General features: G+C 27.3%; 1 protein-coding gene and 1 long non-coding RNA gene across 2 annotated transcripts; one reads left to right on the top strand and one right to left on the bottom strand.

The window, feature by feature from the left end:
* Positions 1–60: 60 nt before the first annotated feature.
* Positions 61–17,269, top strand: Naam (Nicotinamide amidase). Its single transcript, XM_014427128.2, has 9 exons — positions 61–323; positions 1,852–1,981; positions 2,071–2,127; positions 2,895–2,999; positions 3,075–3,209; positions 3,276–3,404; positions 8,145–8,313; positions 8,785–8,927; positions 12,253–17,269. Exons 1-9 carry the CDS (start codon positions 64–66, stop codon positions 12,385–12,387), a joined length of 1,263 nt encoding a protein of 420 aa, XP_014282614.1. The 5' UTR covers positions 61–63; the 3' UTR covers positions 12,388–17,269.
* LOC136795241 (uncharacterized) lies at positions 3,423–5,815 on the bottom strand. Its single transcript, XR_010842813.1, has 3 exons — positions 5,560–5,815; positions 3,666–3,828; positions 3,423–3,581 (listed from the first exon to the last, which is right to left on the bottom strand). It is a non-coding gene; the product is annotated as an uncharacterized lncRNA (long non-coding RNA).
* Positions 17,270–18,049: the final 780 nt, after the last annotated feature.

Below are 18,049 nucleotides of genomic sequence, written 5' to 3'. Positions count from 1 at the left end.
ACTTCAAGGGAGGTTATTAAATTGCCATTATTTGACCTTGTCTTCAGTTCTTATCTACAGGTGATGTTATCAAAAACTGTTTTGGGACGTGCCGGTGTTAGGCACCGAGAATTGACCTTCCCATTCAACTCCCCATTCTTATTAGGGCTTCAAGTCTTTCGGAGTTGTAAGATCCGTCTTTCTGCTCTTAATATTTGTGGTGATTTTTTTTTTTTTTTTCCTTTTCTTTCTATAATTTTAATTGAAAAATTGTCAATGTGTTCATCTGAAGACTTTAACTTTGAAGATATGGATGCCTGTTTCACAGCTTTTGATAAAGATTGGTATATTTTAATTTGACTAAACAAAATATAATTCAGTGGTTTATTTTTATATTTTTCCAAACAGTAAATATTGAAAATTGAGAAGTTTACTGTGAGAAGTTTTAAGATCTGACTATTATCTTCTAGTTATAAACTTTAAATATATTCTTGTCATCAGGTACACGTTTAATTGTATTGATTATCAAAATATAAAAAATATTGGTAATGATCTCATACTGATACTGCATATTTACAAATAGCTGTGTATTGTTAAACATTTTTTTTTTTTTTTAAATTTTATGTTAACTTTACTCCATGGAACTTTGTTGTTTTTGAAATTTTATGATTCATATTGGGTATTTTCGGATGTTTGCCTTATTTAATTGTATTGGTTATCAAAATATAAAAAATATTGGTATTGTTCTCATACTGATACTGCATATTTACAAATAACTGTGTGTTGTTAAACATTTTTTTTTTTAAATTTTATGTTAACTGTACTCCATGGAACTTTGTTGTTTTTGAAATTTTATGATTCATATTGGGTATTTTCGGATGTTTGTCTTATTTAATTGTATTGATTATCAAAATATAAAAAATATTGGTATTGTTCTCATACTGATACTGCATATTTACAAATAACTGTGTATTGTTAAACTTTTTTTTTAAAATTTTATGTTAACTTTACTCCATGGAACAATAGTTATTGCTATTCATCAGTTTAACTATCTAAAGTACAATTAGAATACTATTAGGTTTCCTAAAGCATAAATATATTACTGGTTTTGATAAAAAAAAATTTTTAAACCAGTTAAAATAAAAAACATACTCTTCTGAAAATTGTTGGATTCACCTTTTTTATATAACAGCGATGATATGTACTATACAAACGCTAGGAAACATCAATGGCCGATTCTACACCTCATTGGTGACAAAAAGGTCCATATTAACCATAATTTGATTTTTAATGGTATTGTAATAAATTAAACTTGTTTCGAAATGTGAATAATGTTATCATAGCATGTGTTTTTGGCTGGATTAACAGAGCTTAGACTTTATCCAGGAGTGGTGAGTCTTTAAGGAAAAGTACAATTAATAAGCATTAAAACTGAGTTAATTCTATCATTCCTGGCTCCACCTTATGCATGAGGGAGGAGGGAGAACACTTGAACATTTATTGTAAATAACTTATTCCTTTTTTTTTTTTTTCATAGGTACTCAATGAAGGAAAATATAGAGGAATTTATATATAATAAAGTTGAAAATTATTTTTAAAAAACATATAAAGTTATCCACTAAATCATTTGAAAAAAAAAACAAATAATGGTTAATAAGGACTTCTCCTATCTTATCTCGGGTATAGAATCAGCACTTAAAGTTTACTGGTTTTTATCTGGTACAGCTTGTATATGAACACGACATAATTTGATTTATGTGTTTAAATTAATAAAGGCAATGATGAAAAGATAACGTAGTATAATGGTTATGAATACCATTTAAAATATTGAGAATATTTTTTAAACATTAATTTTTTTCTCTTTTGTTACAGTGATGGCTATCTCAGCATTCAAGAATTTGAATCAATATGTCAGGCACTTTTTCGTAACGACAGTGGCAGAGTATACGGATTTGATTACAATCAACTTCGAGAAACTTTTGATATTTTTGATTTTGATAAAGTTAGTAACATTGACAACAGTAACAGTGAAATGAACAGTTTTGATAGTTCTAATGATCAATGTTGGAGTAATAATTATTTTACTTTTAGGACGGACAGATTAGCAGGGATGAATTTGCTTATTGTTGGAACTATTGGATAAAAACGGTATACTTGAAATCTAAGGATATAAAATAGTTTTAATTAGCTGAGTAATATTTCTTATTTTGTAGTTTTAATTTGTATTTAAACAACAATCTTCCAAAAATATAATGGATCTTTTTGATTCTTAGTGTTACATTTCTCATGATATGATGCCTTTTTTAATACAAAAATTATTTTAAAACAAACTTATTGAGACTTTTTTTAAAAACTAAAAAAGATCTTGAAGTGCTCAATTTAAGGTGGGATGGGTTCTATTTTCCAGTAAAGCTAGGCCATAAGAGCCTCATTCTTCTATGCTAATATCTATCTTAAGAAGGTGTGATGATGATTGGTTAAAAACATGTAATAATTATACGCATACGCCTTAGTAGTTAAATTTTTTTTTAAAATTATTTTATATCAAATAAAATTCTGTTAATTGTGGATTAACAGACCCAGTTCAGTTAGGTGCATGTATAAATATATTTTTATGGGGATTATGGATTTGAATTGTTTAGCATTTAATTAAAAAATTAAAAAAAAAAATTCTAAAGGAGTTAAGTTTAAGATAGTAAAGCTTACCTAATCTTCAAAGAAAAGTAGCAATTATGGGCCAGTATGTGATAATTCCTGTTAAATAATAACTAAATTATTGTTTCCTTTATAATCGTGATTTCCTGTTCCAGCATTTGTTCTGCTTTTAATCTTAAATTTTGTTAATTCTATGGATATTTGTTTAGAATAGAACATGTATGTAATCATTTTTATTGTTTATTTTTTTACTTTATCAGATTGTTCGCCCAGTGAGTGCACTTTTGATAATTGATGTTCAGAATGATTTCATTTCTGGGTCCCTCAGCATTAGTCAGTGCTCAGCTCAACAAAATGGTTTAGAGGTAATTTTTATTAAGATTAATAATTTTTTCTTTAGAGTTGTCGAATTATTATTATTATTATTATTTTTATCATAGGTTATTGAACCAATTAATCACCTTCTGGAAACAGTTAGTTTTGATGCTATATTTTATTCCTTAGATTGGCATCCTAGCGACCATGTTTCATTTATAGATAATCTAAAGAATCGAAAAGTGCATTCATCTAGCCCAGTAAGTAGAGTAATTATGCATATCATCCAGAATTTTCATCTTAGCTATAAAAAAAAATATTTTAAGGTTTCTGCTGAGGAAGCTCAGACTTATGATACTGTTATTTTTGATGGCCCTCATTTAATGCATCAGAGGTTATGGCCCAGGCATTGTGTTCAGGGTTCTTGGGGTGCCGAGCTTCATAAAGATTTGAAGGTTGGTTTTATATTTTAATGTTTATATGATTTATTTTTAATTTAATAAATAGCAAAAAAAAGTCTTGTAATTACCTGAGTCAGTACAGCTTCCTTACCATTTTTAATTTCTTTTTCATTGCCTCATTTGATTTTTTGAAAGTTTCTTTTTCTGTAAATTACTTTTTTTTACATATTTCTGCAAAGGAAGTTAAAATATAGCTGTATCAATCAGTTTTTCATGTATACAACCGAAATTAGTTGATGGAAATTGATACTATACCCATTTTTCATGATTCCCCAACTTTCCTCAAGGTTTGGGCTGAATCAGACAAGCTGTTTTTGAAATATAAGTGTGGCATATTCTTAAGCAAAAGTAGCTGACAGAATCTGATACAATTGATATGGGACCTACTATGGGTCAAACTGCACAATCTCTGAAAATTCTATCAAAATCTGATTAACATTTTGATTAATTATGCCCGAACACAATTGACTACTGTCAGACTGACAGACAGAGAACCAATTTGTTCCTTAATGTCTTCAAATGTATAATAATAGTGAACATTTTCAATTTCCAGGGCCTATTTTTTTTTTTTTATTTGCTGCTTAATTTTTATTAAGCTTCCCTACCTTTGGTAATGAGGAAGAAAAAAAAAAGTAAGTTGCAGAGTTCTGTCAATGAGATCATATTTTCCCTCATTTTTGTTTGGAAAATATGAAAAATGATGTAATTGATAATAAAACTATAATAATTATTATTTAACTAATAGTTTAATCAATAAAACCTAGACAAAGTTGGCAGAGGAAAGAAACAAAAAAGTTGAGCTAATTTTCAAACGAAAACTTAATTGCGATACTAACAAAAGACTATTTGATTTTATTAATCTACACCAACTTTCACAAGTTAATTCTGGTAATATAAAGCTAAAAATAAAAAAAAATAAAATGTAGTGTTGATTAAAAGTTTTCTATATCTTCTCAAAGGTCTAGTTTATCTCTTCTTTATATTAATCATAGTAATCTGTAATGTATTCAAAACAGAATAACCAAAAGACTCAGCAATATGCATTTCATCCTTTCCTACTAAAAGAGAAATTTTATAGATGATTTGATAAATTGAAGCCTGTTACAAATACAATTTCATTGAGCATTGGTTGGTGGTAACAAAGAAGAACTAGCTTTAGATATGGATTATTTGACAAAATAATGGAAACTACTTCCCAATAATATTTCAGCCAACATATTTTAATAGAAGAGAATGTTGATTACAGCTTTAGCCTCAACTCAAAGCTTAAAATAGTATGAAATGGTTTTGTCTGAGATGTTATACGCTCTTTGTTCACCTTAGGTAGAAGGAAACTTCAGAGGCTGATTGAGTAAAAGCTAAAACGTTGAGTTAGTAGGCAGGACTTTTTATGATGTTGATTAAAAAGAATATAATTTAAAATACAGATATAAATTAATGTCTTGGTGTTCTAATAATCTAAGCTGAAAAAATAGCAGTTTGAAATGCTAGACATATATGTTTAGCTATGATACATACATGACATACTGACAGTGAAACTAAGACTTGTTCTGCTTCAAATGAAGATAGTTGGGAAAGTGGTTGTGCTGAGGCATTCATCGTTTAGCAAAGGAACCAGTTATTGTTTTCTGTTAAAATGTTATTGAATCTAAATTACTTTATTGGAAGTTTGTCATTTCTGGTTTCAGCATGTGGCCTTATTATTTATCAAGTTTTTCTTCTATCTATTTTTGATAAATTGTTGAAAATCCCACCTCAATATATCTGTTAAATATTTAAAAACTCTTTGCTTCAGGTCGATTCATTCAAAGCTGTCTCATTTACCATTAATTACTATTTTTTAATTAAAAAAATTTTCTGATTGGGAATGTTATATTTCTTATTAGTTTTTGTATATATTGATTTTTCTATCAGGCATTATTATATTCTATTTTCATATTCTGATTTTACTTTTAAGTATTTCTAAGTTTATTTATTCTTTTCTCATGTGCTGCCAATAAAATAATTTCAAAATAATTATGCCCCGCTGTTTCCATTCATCCACATTAAATTTGGATTATACAAGCCTGTTTCATTTTTATAGTGAGTACACAACCAAATACATATGAAATTTGTGTGTAAACTCAAAAGAAATAATAAAAATACTCACCCTGCAGAAAGCATCTTTTGATTGATTTGTCTAAGTTTTTTATGAGCATGGTTTGTTTTAAACTCTTTTAAAAAAACTTGCAGTCATTTAGACCTTTCTTTCTGTGATATAAGTGGGGTGGGCAGTTTAATAACAGAAAAAAATAGAAAACAATATTTATTTTATTTGGTTTCAGTAAAAACTACTTGCTAATACCTCTCTCACAACTACAATCACTGAAATGAAACTCCAGACTACCAGTTGGCTGTGTTGTGTAGTTATGACTGCAAAGTGAAATATATGGGCACACACTTATATTTTTATTAATACATATGTTGACTAAGCACAATATGACTTCAATTTATATATTTCAGTTTAAAACAAAAGCCATAACTGTACCAAGACTTGTTATGAGCAAATTATAATATTACACCTTTTTTTTATTTAAAAAATTATATTTGAATTACACCCACCATTTAATGAAAAAATTAACTATATAAAATTTATGGTTTCAGATTTTTCATAAATGAAAATGAAATTGTACTGAGTCTTCATTTATTGTAATACTGTTTTTTTGGGTTCATAGAAATTATTGATTAAATTGATCAGTTATATATTTATTAATTTTTTAAAAGTATAAATATTTTTAATTTTCTCTGTATTACATAATTTGGATCATTTCTCATGTCAATTGAAATTGAACAATAGGTGAAAAAATGGATCTATTATCCAACACCTGAATAGAAAAGTTGAAGGCTCTCGACGGGTTAGTGGTAATTAACACGTCAAATAATCAATGGTGGAGATATCACCTGGGGTTGCATGATGTTCAACCTTAACCTTTCCCTGACAGCATGAAATTGGTTTCTGACCTCGATAAACTCTCCTAATAATATTTCACAAAAGTTATCTGCACGATGTTTTATAAATAGAACCAGTCATGATAAAATGTAAATTTTTTTGTGCTTTTATTCATTTATTATTATTTTTAATCTTGGTTTAGTAATTTGTGGATTCAAACTGAAATTACAAGTAATGTAACTTTGTAAATTTTAAGACTGATGTTTTTTATTTCTAGATATTTTTTAGGTAACCATATACATTTATTTTGTTTGTTTAATTTGCATCCTATTTCATATTTTTGCAGAAGACAAAATAATGTTAAATTAGTTATTAATTTTAATGCACTCATTATGTTAAGGAAATATCTGACTGAATATATGTGTGTTTAGTGGTTTTTTTGAATAATAGCTATGAAATAATTTTTTTTTTAAACTTGATTATTTTAGTTTATTTAAAAAATAAACCATATTCTTTCATAACTATTATTTGAAAAAAACACTAAACACACATCTATTCCGTCATATATTTCGTTAACATAATGAGTGCATTGACATTAATAACTACAATTAAAATTAATAACTAATTCCTCAAAAAATTTGTGTTCATTAAAAGTTTAAATTTAGTTTTGATAAATAAATGTTTCGATGTTTTTAACTTGAAAATGTGGATATGGATTTATTTTTTAAGAATTGATCAGTAAGAATAATGGACTTCATTCTTTTTGACATGTTGTATAGTCATTTTCAAACCAAATTAAAAAAGAAAACATAATTAAACTGATATTTCTTTGAATTTCATTAAATTATTTTACAATTTCAAATACTGTCGATTTTATTCTTGTTGAAAAATGTTATTTATAACATTTCAATGTTTATTTTCTATTTTTCCAATCCATTAGTATTTAAGTTTTAAGGTTTATATACTAAAAAAATGCTAATGTATCTACTTTTTTTTTACACTATATTTTTCCATTAGTACATTGACTAGTGTATAAAATATTCAGAGGCGAGTCGATATTGTAGTTGTTTCCCTACCACCTAGAAAAAGCATCCTTCCACTAATTTTCATTTGTGTAATTCTGTACGTTTGAAACAAGAGTTTTTAATGTTCAAAAGAGCTCCAGTGGTGGAAACTTAGTTTAGGTCCGAACTCAATTCTTGTTTTTTTGCCTGTAACTCCAAAACAGTGCAGCCTAGCAAACTGTAAAGCTATATCATTAGAGATTATTGAACATGAAATTTTTTTTTTAATATTTACCTTATTTTTATAATTCGTTCAAGTGATATGGTCATAAACTAGCTGTATGTGTATAGAAGAGTACTTTAGATTAGCTACAGTATTCAAGGAACAAACAGAGCATGTGGTTTATGACCATAAATTTTGGTAACCATTTGACAAAGAATTTCATGTTCTTTAATTTTTTATACCCTACCATTTCTCTAGAATGCACTATTTAGCGGTCATAGGATAAAACCTAGTACTGGGTTATAATTATTTAAGTTCCTAGCTGTTTTTCTCTGCAGTTGCAATAGATTGACTCCCATGGTATGTATGCATCACTGTAGAAACTGTGATGCATTGTCTAAGAGAAACAGAAGTTTGCCTTAGAAAAAGTATATTTTTATGTTATTTACTTAATTTATTGAATTGTATATTGGTCCTGTAAAATATTTATTATTTTCCAAAATTATTAGTAGATAAAGCAAATATTCGTAATTTGGTTTAGTTAATGTTATGTACCTCATCAGTTATAAAATTTTTAGGTTGTTGAAAACTCAGTCAAAGTTTACAAAGGGACCAATCCAGATGTTGATTCATATTCTGTTTTTTGGGATAATAAGAAATTAACTCAAACAACTCTTGTTTCCCAACTTAAATCAAAATATGCTACTGATGTATATGTTTGTGGTTTGGCCTATGATGTTTGTGTTGGTATGTAAATAATTAGTTAATGAAATTAATTAATTAGTTATTAATTTATATTAAAACAAAAAATTTGTATCATTATTGTACGTGATATTTACATTTTTTTTTATAGTTTTATTTAAGACATATATCAGAGTATAACTGTGTATTAGCCTCATCTTCAGAATTGCATCAAAATACAATTTAATATGGTTAATTAATGAAAATAAAAATAATTTACATTGTGGTATGTGTTCCATAGGATCTTATGATTAGAAAGCTGATGCTTAGAGTCTATTGTTATTTATTAGATTAATTTTCCCATTTTCTGGAAAATGTATAACATAAGGTATAGATGACAATAAGTTTCATATCACATTCTTTGATGGAGATTTGTTGATATATCAAATATTACTTGCAAAGTTATTACAAAAAGTTCCATTAAAGTTCATTTCAATGATATTTTAATCTTTTTATTTCTGAAAAATATTTTATCAGGAGCAACAGCAGCTGATGCCCTCTCTATTGGCTACCGAACCATTTTAATAGATGACTGTTGTCGAGGTGTTGATTTGGCTGATATAGAAAAAACAAAAAATACTGTTTTAAATCAGTATGGTGTCATTGTTAATGCTGATCAGGTAATATCTTTAATAAATCAGTTGCATATTGTCCATTAAGGGACCACAGCTTGTTCATTATTATAATAATTAATTTAATATTTATGATGTATATTGTTATATTTGGTATTACAGTATTTTGTGGAACTAAAAGTGGGTACTTTTCAAAAGTGAAATTTATCTTATTAAATATATAAAAGAAAAGATGACTTAGGCAGTATGTGTATTAAGCTTCCCTTAGGCAGTTGTATAGTTTCAATGAGAGAAACACTTCATTCAAAAAGTCTTGATTCCCATCTGGATTGGGTTGCTATATGTACAGCATACTTATATATATTATATTTTACTTATGCTATATATACCTAGTTAGGCAATTGCTTTTTAATTCTTTTAATATACAGGCATAGTATAGTAAATTTAATATACATATGATTTTTTTTCTTGTATCGTTTTTGTTCTTTTTCTTTCTGTATTTTCATATTTTTTTTTTTATTTTTCTTTCCATTAATCACCTATATGTCTAAATATCATTTTCTCTCCTAACCCAATATACCTTTTTTTTTTCCTCTTTAAAAAATATAAAATAAAATAAAAATTTTAAATAAACTTACAATATATACACATCAAAATCTAATGTATTTTTGCACATAATCAATATTCAATTAAAATTGAAAAACTCAACAATTATCTGCAAGGATATAAGTATATGCATTCATTAAAACACAGATAGTAACTATAAAATAAAATAATTTTTTTTTTTTAAAAAAAAGTAATAAATACTAAAAATGTATACAAAATATAAATAAATGAAATACGCATGCTGCCCTTCTTCTGAAAAAAGTAATAAATACTAAAAATGTATACAAAAAATAAATAAATGAAATACGCATGCTGCCCTTCTTCTGAATGATCCCTATCTTTATCTGTTACCATGCATGTTATGGGGATGATTCTTAGAGTCAGATGGGAATCGTCCACATGGCTGTATACCTCAGATGGTTAAGATATTGATAGAATTCAATATTGGAACTCATGATTTTAATTCTGTTCACTTAATTGTTAGAGGACCTGCAAAGAGGTCAGTTTAATTTAATTAAGGTTTATTTAATTGTATTCTTAATGTTTAAATCCATTATTATTATTATTATTTTGTAATATTCCATTTATCTGTGACACCTTGTTAGTTAAAAAAAATTAACAGTGAAGTTTTAATATTTTAGAAAATAATAAAAAACCAATGTATCATTCTCTAGACAGTTTGTTCCTTCCATAATTTTCCCGAGTACTTTTGTAATTTTTTTTTACTGAAAGAATTCTTTCAAGATGTCTCTTGAATGAAGTATTAATTTTAATTTTTTTCTGAGTGACAAGGTTTTAGGGGGAGGGGTTTTTTGTAAACGAAAAACTAATCTCATCTCCAGAGTAAAATATTTGCTGGTTTGGGATTAAAAAATAAATTGAGTTAGAAAAAATGGAGGACCTGAAAAATAAAAATCACAAAGACCAAAATAATGAAAAAATAAAATAATAAAGAAAATATCATTCCTATTGATATACAAAATTTAATATCGTTAAAATATAAACAAATAAAAATGAATTATCCTATTATTATGACAAAATGAATGAAATATTTATATAATAATAATCTTTATTTATTCTGGGATTGATACCTTTAGAATAATATACAGGCATCAAAATTAGGCTTTGAGCCTTAGGGTAAAGATGAAATTACAAAACGTCATTAAATAAAATAAAACAACGAATTTGAAAGGACATAAATAAACAACAATAATTAACAGAATATATAAAATAATGATAGAACAAATAAAATAAAACCATATGTCATATCATAAAACATAAGATGACTTCTGATAATAAATAAAAAGAAAAAATGATAACAAATCAAATACAATTAACTAAAAAATAATAAATGAAAAGGTAAAGAAGGATTTGGAATTTTATTTAATGGTCAAACTAAAGCGGTTTTCCAATGAAAAGGAAATTTGGCATTTTGCAAGGAAAAATTGTATATATGATAGAGTATGGGAATAAGGATTGGGAGACAGGATTTAATCAATTTAACAGGAATGTTGTCCGGTCCATGATCGTTGGTATGGGATCTTAGAATAGTTGCTAGTAGTTCTTCGTAAGATATATGGGAAAAAAATAATTTTTCTGGATTGAAGGTGTTGTTTAGAATATCAGGAAAGATTAATGGATCAGTAGCATGGCATGTGAAATGGTTGTTGAGATCGTCAGGTGTTATTGGAAGAAAGCTGAGGTTATTGGATTCTGGTAGGGATAAATTTCGGAGTATTTTCCATTTGGATTTGGGATCAGGAGCATTGGAGAGTTCATGATGAATGTGAAGGGATTTAGCATGTCGAACTGCTAGCTGGGTTGCATTGCGGAGTAGTTTAAAATGTGTATAATCTGCAGACAGCTCGATAAACAATAGCAAATAACAGGGGAGAGGATATACTTGAAATTTCAACAAACGTATTCTACATGGGGAATGATAGGAGAAGGGGAGCGAAGTAGGATTTTGACCTTGAGACTAACATGAACATACAACCTACTAACACCACCTCCAGTACGATCGGATCTCTCATGGTGAAAGAAAGTGTGATTGGGAATAGATACTTGAGAGGAAGGAATAAAGGGTTCGAGCCATGTTTTGGATACTGCTATTATGTGGTAAAAATTATCTAGGAAGTACTGGTTAAATTCATCGAAGTAGGCAATAAAATATATATATGTACAAACTAAAATTCTTTGTTTTTAATTAAGAAATAATTAAATTTTATTAATATAATGGTTAGAAGGAAACTTGAGATTTGATCAAAAAATAAAAGGAGTCATTCACAGTAGGTTGAAGGGTTTTCGATATGCACTTATCAAAAGGAAATGAAAGTCTCTTCCGAGAAGACCTCCATCATGCAAATAATGGTGGGCCGGTGAAAATATGATGGCTGAGGGTAACTGGAAAAACGGTTTCTCAAACATAAGAGCAACAGATACCTAGACAGCTCCGATACTTGTTAGTACTGACAGAAGACTTACCCTTATCAGCCTATATCCTGGCCCTATTCCCACTGCAGTCAGTACATACACATACCACAACAAATCTCCTAATGGTCCATTATTTTATGTAACAATTCTAAATAAATTTATAATACAAAATAACTTAAAGTTAAAAAAAATATATAAATAAACTTATAGTTAACAAAAAATAAAATACCAATTGGAAAGTAAATAATTAAAAATAAATTAAACTTGGGTTTTTAACAAGGTATGCTTAAAAATTTTATTTTCTTCACATTTTATTGTAAAATATTATTTGCAGGTAAAAGGAATGGTTGAAGGAAGGGATCGTCGTCCGGAATTAGGGTATAAACTTGCATTGGAACTGAAACGCAAACGAGAAGAAGAAGTTACAAACACATGCAGTGTAGAAGAAGAAAACTGTACGGAAGACTAGATTTCTCTGCATCTACATTAATGCCCAGGTTCTGAATAATTTCTAATCTCTTGTATAAACAAACTTCATTAATTTTCTGGATTCGAACATTTATTGTTTTTGAAAAGTTAATTTTTCATTTATTTATTAATTGATATCATTTCAAATGATTTAATGGCAATACACTGGATACCATCTACAACAACATGAACTGGCTACATTGTCAGGTTACTTGAACTTAGTATTCCTACTCTATGTGGATATAATGACAATGCTCATAGCAATTTGTTTTTCATTTAGCTAGGGGGTAAAAACATTTGTTATATAGGTGGGGCAGCAGAAAAGGTTTGTTCAAAATGTAAAAAAAAAATTGTAAACATTTGCCACATCATTTCCACTACTCTCTTCTTCCCCATAACCTTTTCATTATGTGTCAGTTGAAAAATCATTTTTATTACCTATCAGTGTTTCAAAGCTTTTTTCCTCCTGCAATTTGGATTTTATCCTCCATTATTTAATTTGCATTATATCCTCAAGTAGAAAAGAGCAGAATGTGAATTATTCTAATATTTCTTCAGTATGAGAAAAGAACAGAGAAAACAAATAAAAGGCTTCCTACTGCAGTTAAAAACTTCAAAAATTTAAAGTTAACTATGTTGAGTCGTCCTTTATTATTTAGTTTAAATTGAAACAGAGTCAGAACATTTCACTGAATGGTCCTTTGTTGCTTACTAAGTCCTATTGCTAAGTAATTGGTGAGATTAACAACTAGGATTCAGAAATAATACTGATATTGTGATATGTTATTTAAAATATTTTTGGAGAAGCAGATATTCCTATTAAGTGTATGTATACAATATGTATGGGATCAAAAGCAAAATACTATTTAGATGAAGTGATGCACTATACAGAGAAATTTTTTTTATTTTGTTAAATTTACTCCTGATTACATTTTAAAAGAGGAAATGTAGTAGAAGGAAAGTTTCTAAAGAGAGAATTACGATTTTAATATAAATGGATTTATTCATAAACTTAAATTAAATTTTTGCAAAAAAAAACTGATCCCTCAAATGCTTCTAAACGTGGATAAAAACAGAGGAACCAAAGTTTCCATTTTAGAAACTATTATTATGGTGGACAAACCTTGGGATTAAGGTGACCACAATGGTAGCAAACTGATTTTACCACATTGAATTGTCTACTGCTGAGGTCTAATCTGATATTAAATATAAACACTTGTAACCTGAGCAAGTTATTTAAATCTGCACATCTCTATATATTTATTGTTGAAGAATAAACCGGAAATTATCACAACTTGATTCTTTGCTACATGTGAAGAACTCACAGAATGTGAAAAACTTTGTTCATTCATTTGAAAAAACATAAGAATCAGAAAAAAGATGTATAAGAACTTCAATGGCAGCTATTTTGGACCCATTTTGTTCTTTTCAAATGTCTTTATAAGTAAAAATTGATTGTCAAGTAACATATCAAAAAGGATATTGATGCTGTTGGAGCTAAAATATTTTTGCAATATTGTATAAATGAATTTTTTCTGCATGAAGTATTTTCTCTTTCAGAGTTTTATTGGTTATAATAAACACCAACTATTATAACTAAAATCTAAAAATTCCTTCAGAGTGGTTAGAATTTATATCCAGTGTATTTAGAATTATACTGTTATTATAAACAGCGTTATTTTTTCCGTACAATTCGAATGGTTTGAAAAAGCTAAAAACTTCTTTTTTTTATTTTACTTTTAAACACTATTAAAGGCATTTAAAAACAAATTAGGTTATTAGAAACAAATAAAATCATTTTTTAATCATGTAATCCATATGAAAGTTTACTGTAATGATGATTCTACTTCTAAATTACCAGAAAAAAAATACTTTGAACTATTAATACAAAATGAAAATGTTTATTTTTTGGGAGCTGATGAAATATTAATGCCCAGACTCTTTAGAATTTTGTTATGTGAATATCAAGCCAGTTTAACATAAAAATAATTAAATGTTTTTGAGAAGCCCTTGCACAATGGTATTAGGTATGGGTCCATTGTATTTCAGATGTTTATTTATTTTTTACTAATGTTTGTTATATTTGATTAAGTATATAGCAATTAACCCACAATAATACCAACATTTGTATTATTGTTCACCAAGTGCACTTATTGGCTAGGCATATAGCATATGTTGTATAGTAAATTCTGTATGCTTCTTGAAATAACAGTTTATGCTACTTTAATTATTAATTTAGAGTAAATAAACTTTAAAAATATACAAAGGATGATTTAGTAGTAATAATTAAATCATTAATTGGGAGGATTTCACATTCAATATTGTTAGATGTTACATCCTCAAACAGAAAAATGATTTTTTCCACTCCATCTCTATTGCAAACAAAATTAGCAGTTGATTAGAATTGAATGATAAATTATGGCTTCATAGCTAGTTCTTAGGATTGGTCATTTTCCATTAGCATTTTGTGAGGAAGGCTAATATGGATTTCCGTGCCTTTGGTGATTATGTTTTTATCCATCCTTATTTATTATATGCTGGATTTTGGTAGTAACATAACACCATAGAGTGCAAAAGTAGTGTAAGTCAAAACTTTAGTAACACTAAAGTCAATTCAAATTTAATTCACTCAGTAATAAATTAATTATTTTTTAGTCAAAATGAATTGTGAAGAAAATAAAATGACTTACACCACTTCTTCTCTCAACGGCTCCTATGTTTCTATTGATTTATTCTCAAAGTTTCTTAAATTTCTTTCTCTATACTTCTAATAGATGTTTTTTCTCCAATAAACTTACCTATTGTCTAGACAATTTCCACACATAAAAATACTCTTGAGCCATGGTTTCCTGTATTTTTGTTTCTAGTTGAAGTACTTAAATTACTTATAGGGGACCAGAGAAGCTGTGTAAAAGCATAGTTATTCCATTGTTTTTCTCGTTTAATTTAGGATCTGAAGACCTTTTTTTAATTATGAAACCTCTCTTGATTCTTCAAAACAGGTAGAACTTGGTTAAAAATATTATTTGGCTAAGCGAAAATCTTGTCGAGTAATTATACTTACTGATTAAAATCTTAAAATGATTTTTATTTTAAAGATAGTCCATACTTGCTGAATCAATTTATTGAAAATATTTTTTTGTAAAGTGATTTCTTCAGCAAATCATTCCTAATCATAAGTTAATTGTCTCTAGAAATTTTGTGGTTTATGAATTAAAAATATCCTAACTTAAAGCCTTTTATAAAAAATTAATCTATTTCCTAGTATGCTGGGTAACAAAAGTATTGTCTGTTTTAAAATCACATTCTTTATAAAAAAGATAGGAAGGATAGAATGAAGCAGGTTCGAAGTTGCTGAGTAAATTTTTTACGATTCTTATTTCATTATAGTCGTAATTGAAAGCACTATTTTATTTTATGATTTTGATAAATAAGGGTGAATTTCTATTAATTAACCCTTTGCACTGAAGTTTTTTTTTCATTCATATTACCAGAGTAATAATCAGTGAGCCATCATTTGTCACTAAAAGCGAAATATTTTATACACAATAGTTTTTACGATTTTTCATTGTCGTTATGTTATGGACTGAAAATTATTTGCATTGTCTCCATAGGAGAGCCCCTGTCAAGTTTAAAACTGAATTTTAAATGCCTGTGCTATGGAGCCCTCAAGTGCAAAGGGTTAAATATCTATAGCATTTATTTATATATTCCCATTATTTAATAAGTTTTTTTGGTTAGACAAATATGAAATAGATATAAACTCGTAAATTTGATGATAATTTAATTGTTATAAATGAGCTATAATGTATAGGAAATTTATTCCATTCCATTTGTTTTATTTAGTGATTTACCTTTATTATTTTGTGATATGCTTCATTATTTAAATTTATGTGTGATAATAGTACTTAAAAAAATTATGTTATTTTTATTTGTTACCATAAAGTTGCATTATTTATTACGTAAACATGCATTTATATAACTATTTTTGGATTTTAAGCATTTCATTTTATTTTTATCCAAGACTAGATTTATGGACTCATTCAATTTGGCAAATTTAAAATTCAAATTTGTCAAATAAAGACTTTTTTTTAATTATGCTCTTGTAATACTTTATTTATATGAGTAGCTATTGCCATTAATGTTTACATATTGTTGAATAAGATATCTTGTAAAATATCAGGTATGGTAGTTGGATCACACAACTTTCACTTACCATGCTACTTTTGAGTTTAAATTTATCCCTTTGTTTCAAAATGACAATTTCTTTATTAAACACAATGGGAATAGTTCCCCATATTATATATTCCATATGTAGGTAAGTGAAAGTAAAAATATATGCAGTTTTGTTCATGAATCTAGTGTTAATATTTTTTATTTTACATCCTAAAGCTGTTTAAGTTACAAATTGTGGTGCATACCAGAAGGTGCAAAGCTTCTATTAATGTGCTCCTTAAGCCAAAAGAAATAAAAATTTACTTTGTAAAGAGCGCACGAGGAATTAGTACTTATTTTATTAGATAGGCGTGACTGATCCACCTCCCAAGAATGGTTAGAAGTTTTTATTTAGTTTTTTAATCATATGTAATATAATTGATATGAAATGAAAATATTTTAGATTTTTCAAACATTTACCTTAGATATTATCTTATGTTCTGTTTTATATTTTTTCCTTTGTTGATTTTGGGATGTAGCCGGCATGCTATCTTCTTAAAAACTAACAGAGTTTGAAAAACATTTTTATTATAAGATTACATTATATTGCACATGAGTTGGATGTATAATTCAAGTTTTTTTAAGCTTCAAAAATGAGGAAAATGTTTGTGAATAGGATTGTTGTTTTCCTCTAACTTATAAGAAGTGGCATTATAAACTTTTAATTTAAGACTACACAGCCTGTTGTTGGATTTAAAAATAACTTTGTATTAAAGTTCTTTCATACATTGAAATAAATAATTTCTGTTCTAGACTTCTTTACTTTAAACATTATGATTGCAAAAATAGGGGCTCAATCTTTTAAAATGACTGTAGGTATTTGTATTCTGTTCCATTGAATTAATTGGTTATTCAACATAACTCTATCCTATATATCTTATAGGATAGGCTGCATTTCCCTCAAAGGCTTCTTTAAAATACTACACCTATTGTTTCTAAATTACCAATGCATTAAAAGTAAAACAGTTTCGTATAATTTTGGAGAGAATTTTTCTTACAAAATAGCCAACTTCACTTAAAAATTCTATTGCAATATAAGCCAAGTTTAATTCTGGTAATTTTCAGAAGATATACCTCCCAAGGATGGTTAGAAGTTTTTAAATCATGTGTAATATAATTTATGTGCAATGAAAATGTTTTCTCTTTTAAAAGTCATGTATACCAAAAATGTATAAATAGAACTATGGTTCCTGTTTACAATACTTAAATATAATTGCTAAATTTTAACAATTTATTCTAATATTTGTAATGGCCAAGTATACTTAAAAATATATTGTACTGTTTTACTTTTTTGAATCTATTGATGAAAGTAATTTTTAAGTTGATTTTTTTTTTTTTAAAGTACTTAAATTTAAATTGTTTGCTATTGATTTATTATGTATGAACTGGATGATGCTGTTATACATAGCTGGTAATAAAATACTGTTAAAATATTGACTAGTTTTATT

This window comes from Halyomorpha halys, unplaced genomic scaffold (assembly GCF_000696795.3).
Source record: "Halyomorpha halys isolate HHAL.00 unplaced genomic scaffold, Hhal_1.1 Scaffold624.1, whole genome shotgun sequence".
Taxonomy (NCBI): Eukaryota; Metazoa; Arthropoda; class Insecta; order Hemiptera; family Pentatomidae; genus Halyomorpha; species Halyomorpha halys.
This window is presented reverse-complemented; position numbering and strand designations above follow the sequence as displayed.

Bases quoted from the DNA above. Each gene is read 5' to 3' on its own strand.
- Naam (XM_014427128.2), top strand. From the start codon at position 64: ATGTTATCAAAAACTGTTTTGGGACGTGCCGGTGTTAGGCACCGAGAA. The intron at 324-1,851 runs GTATATTTTAAT...CTTTTGTTACAG, and splicing joins ACAGCTTTTGATAAAGATTG to TGATGGCTATCTCAGCATTC. The intron at 3,405-8,144 runs GTTGGTTTTATA...TAAAATTTTTAG, and splicing joins AGCTTCATAAAGATTTGAAG to GTTGTTGAAAACTCAGTCAA.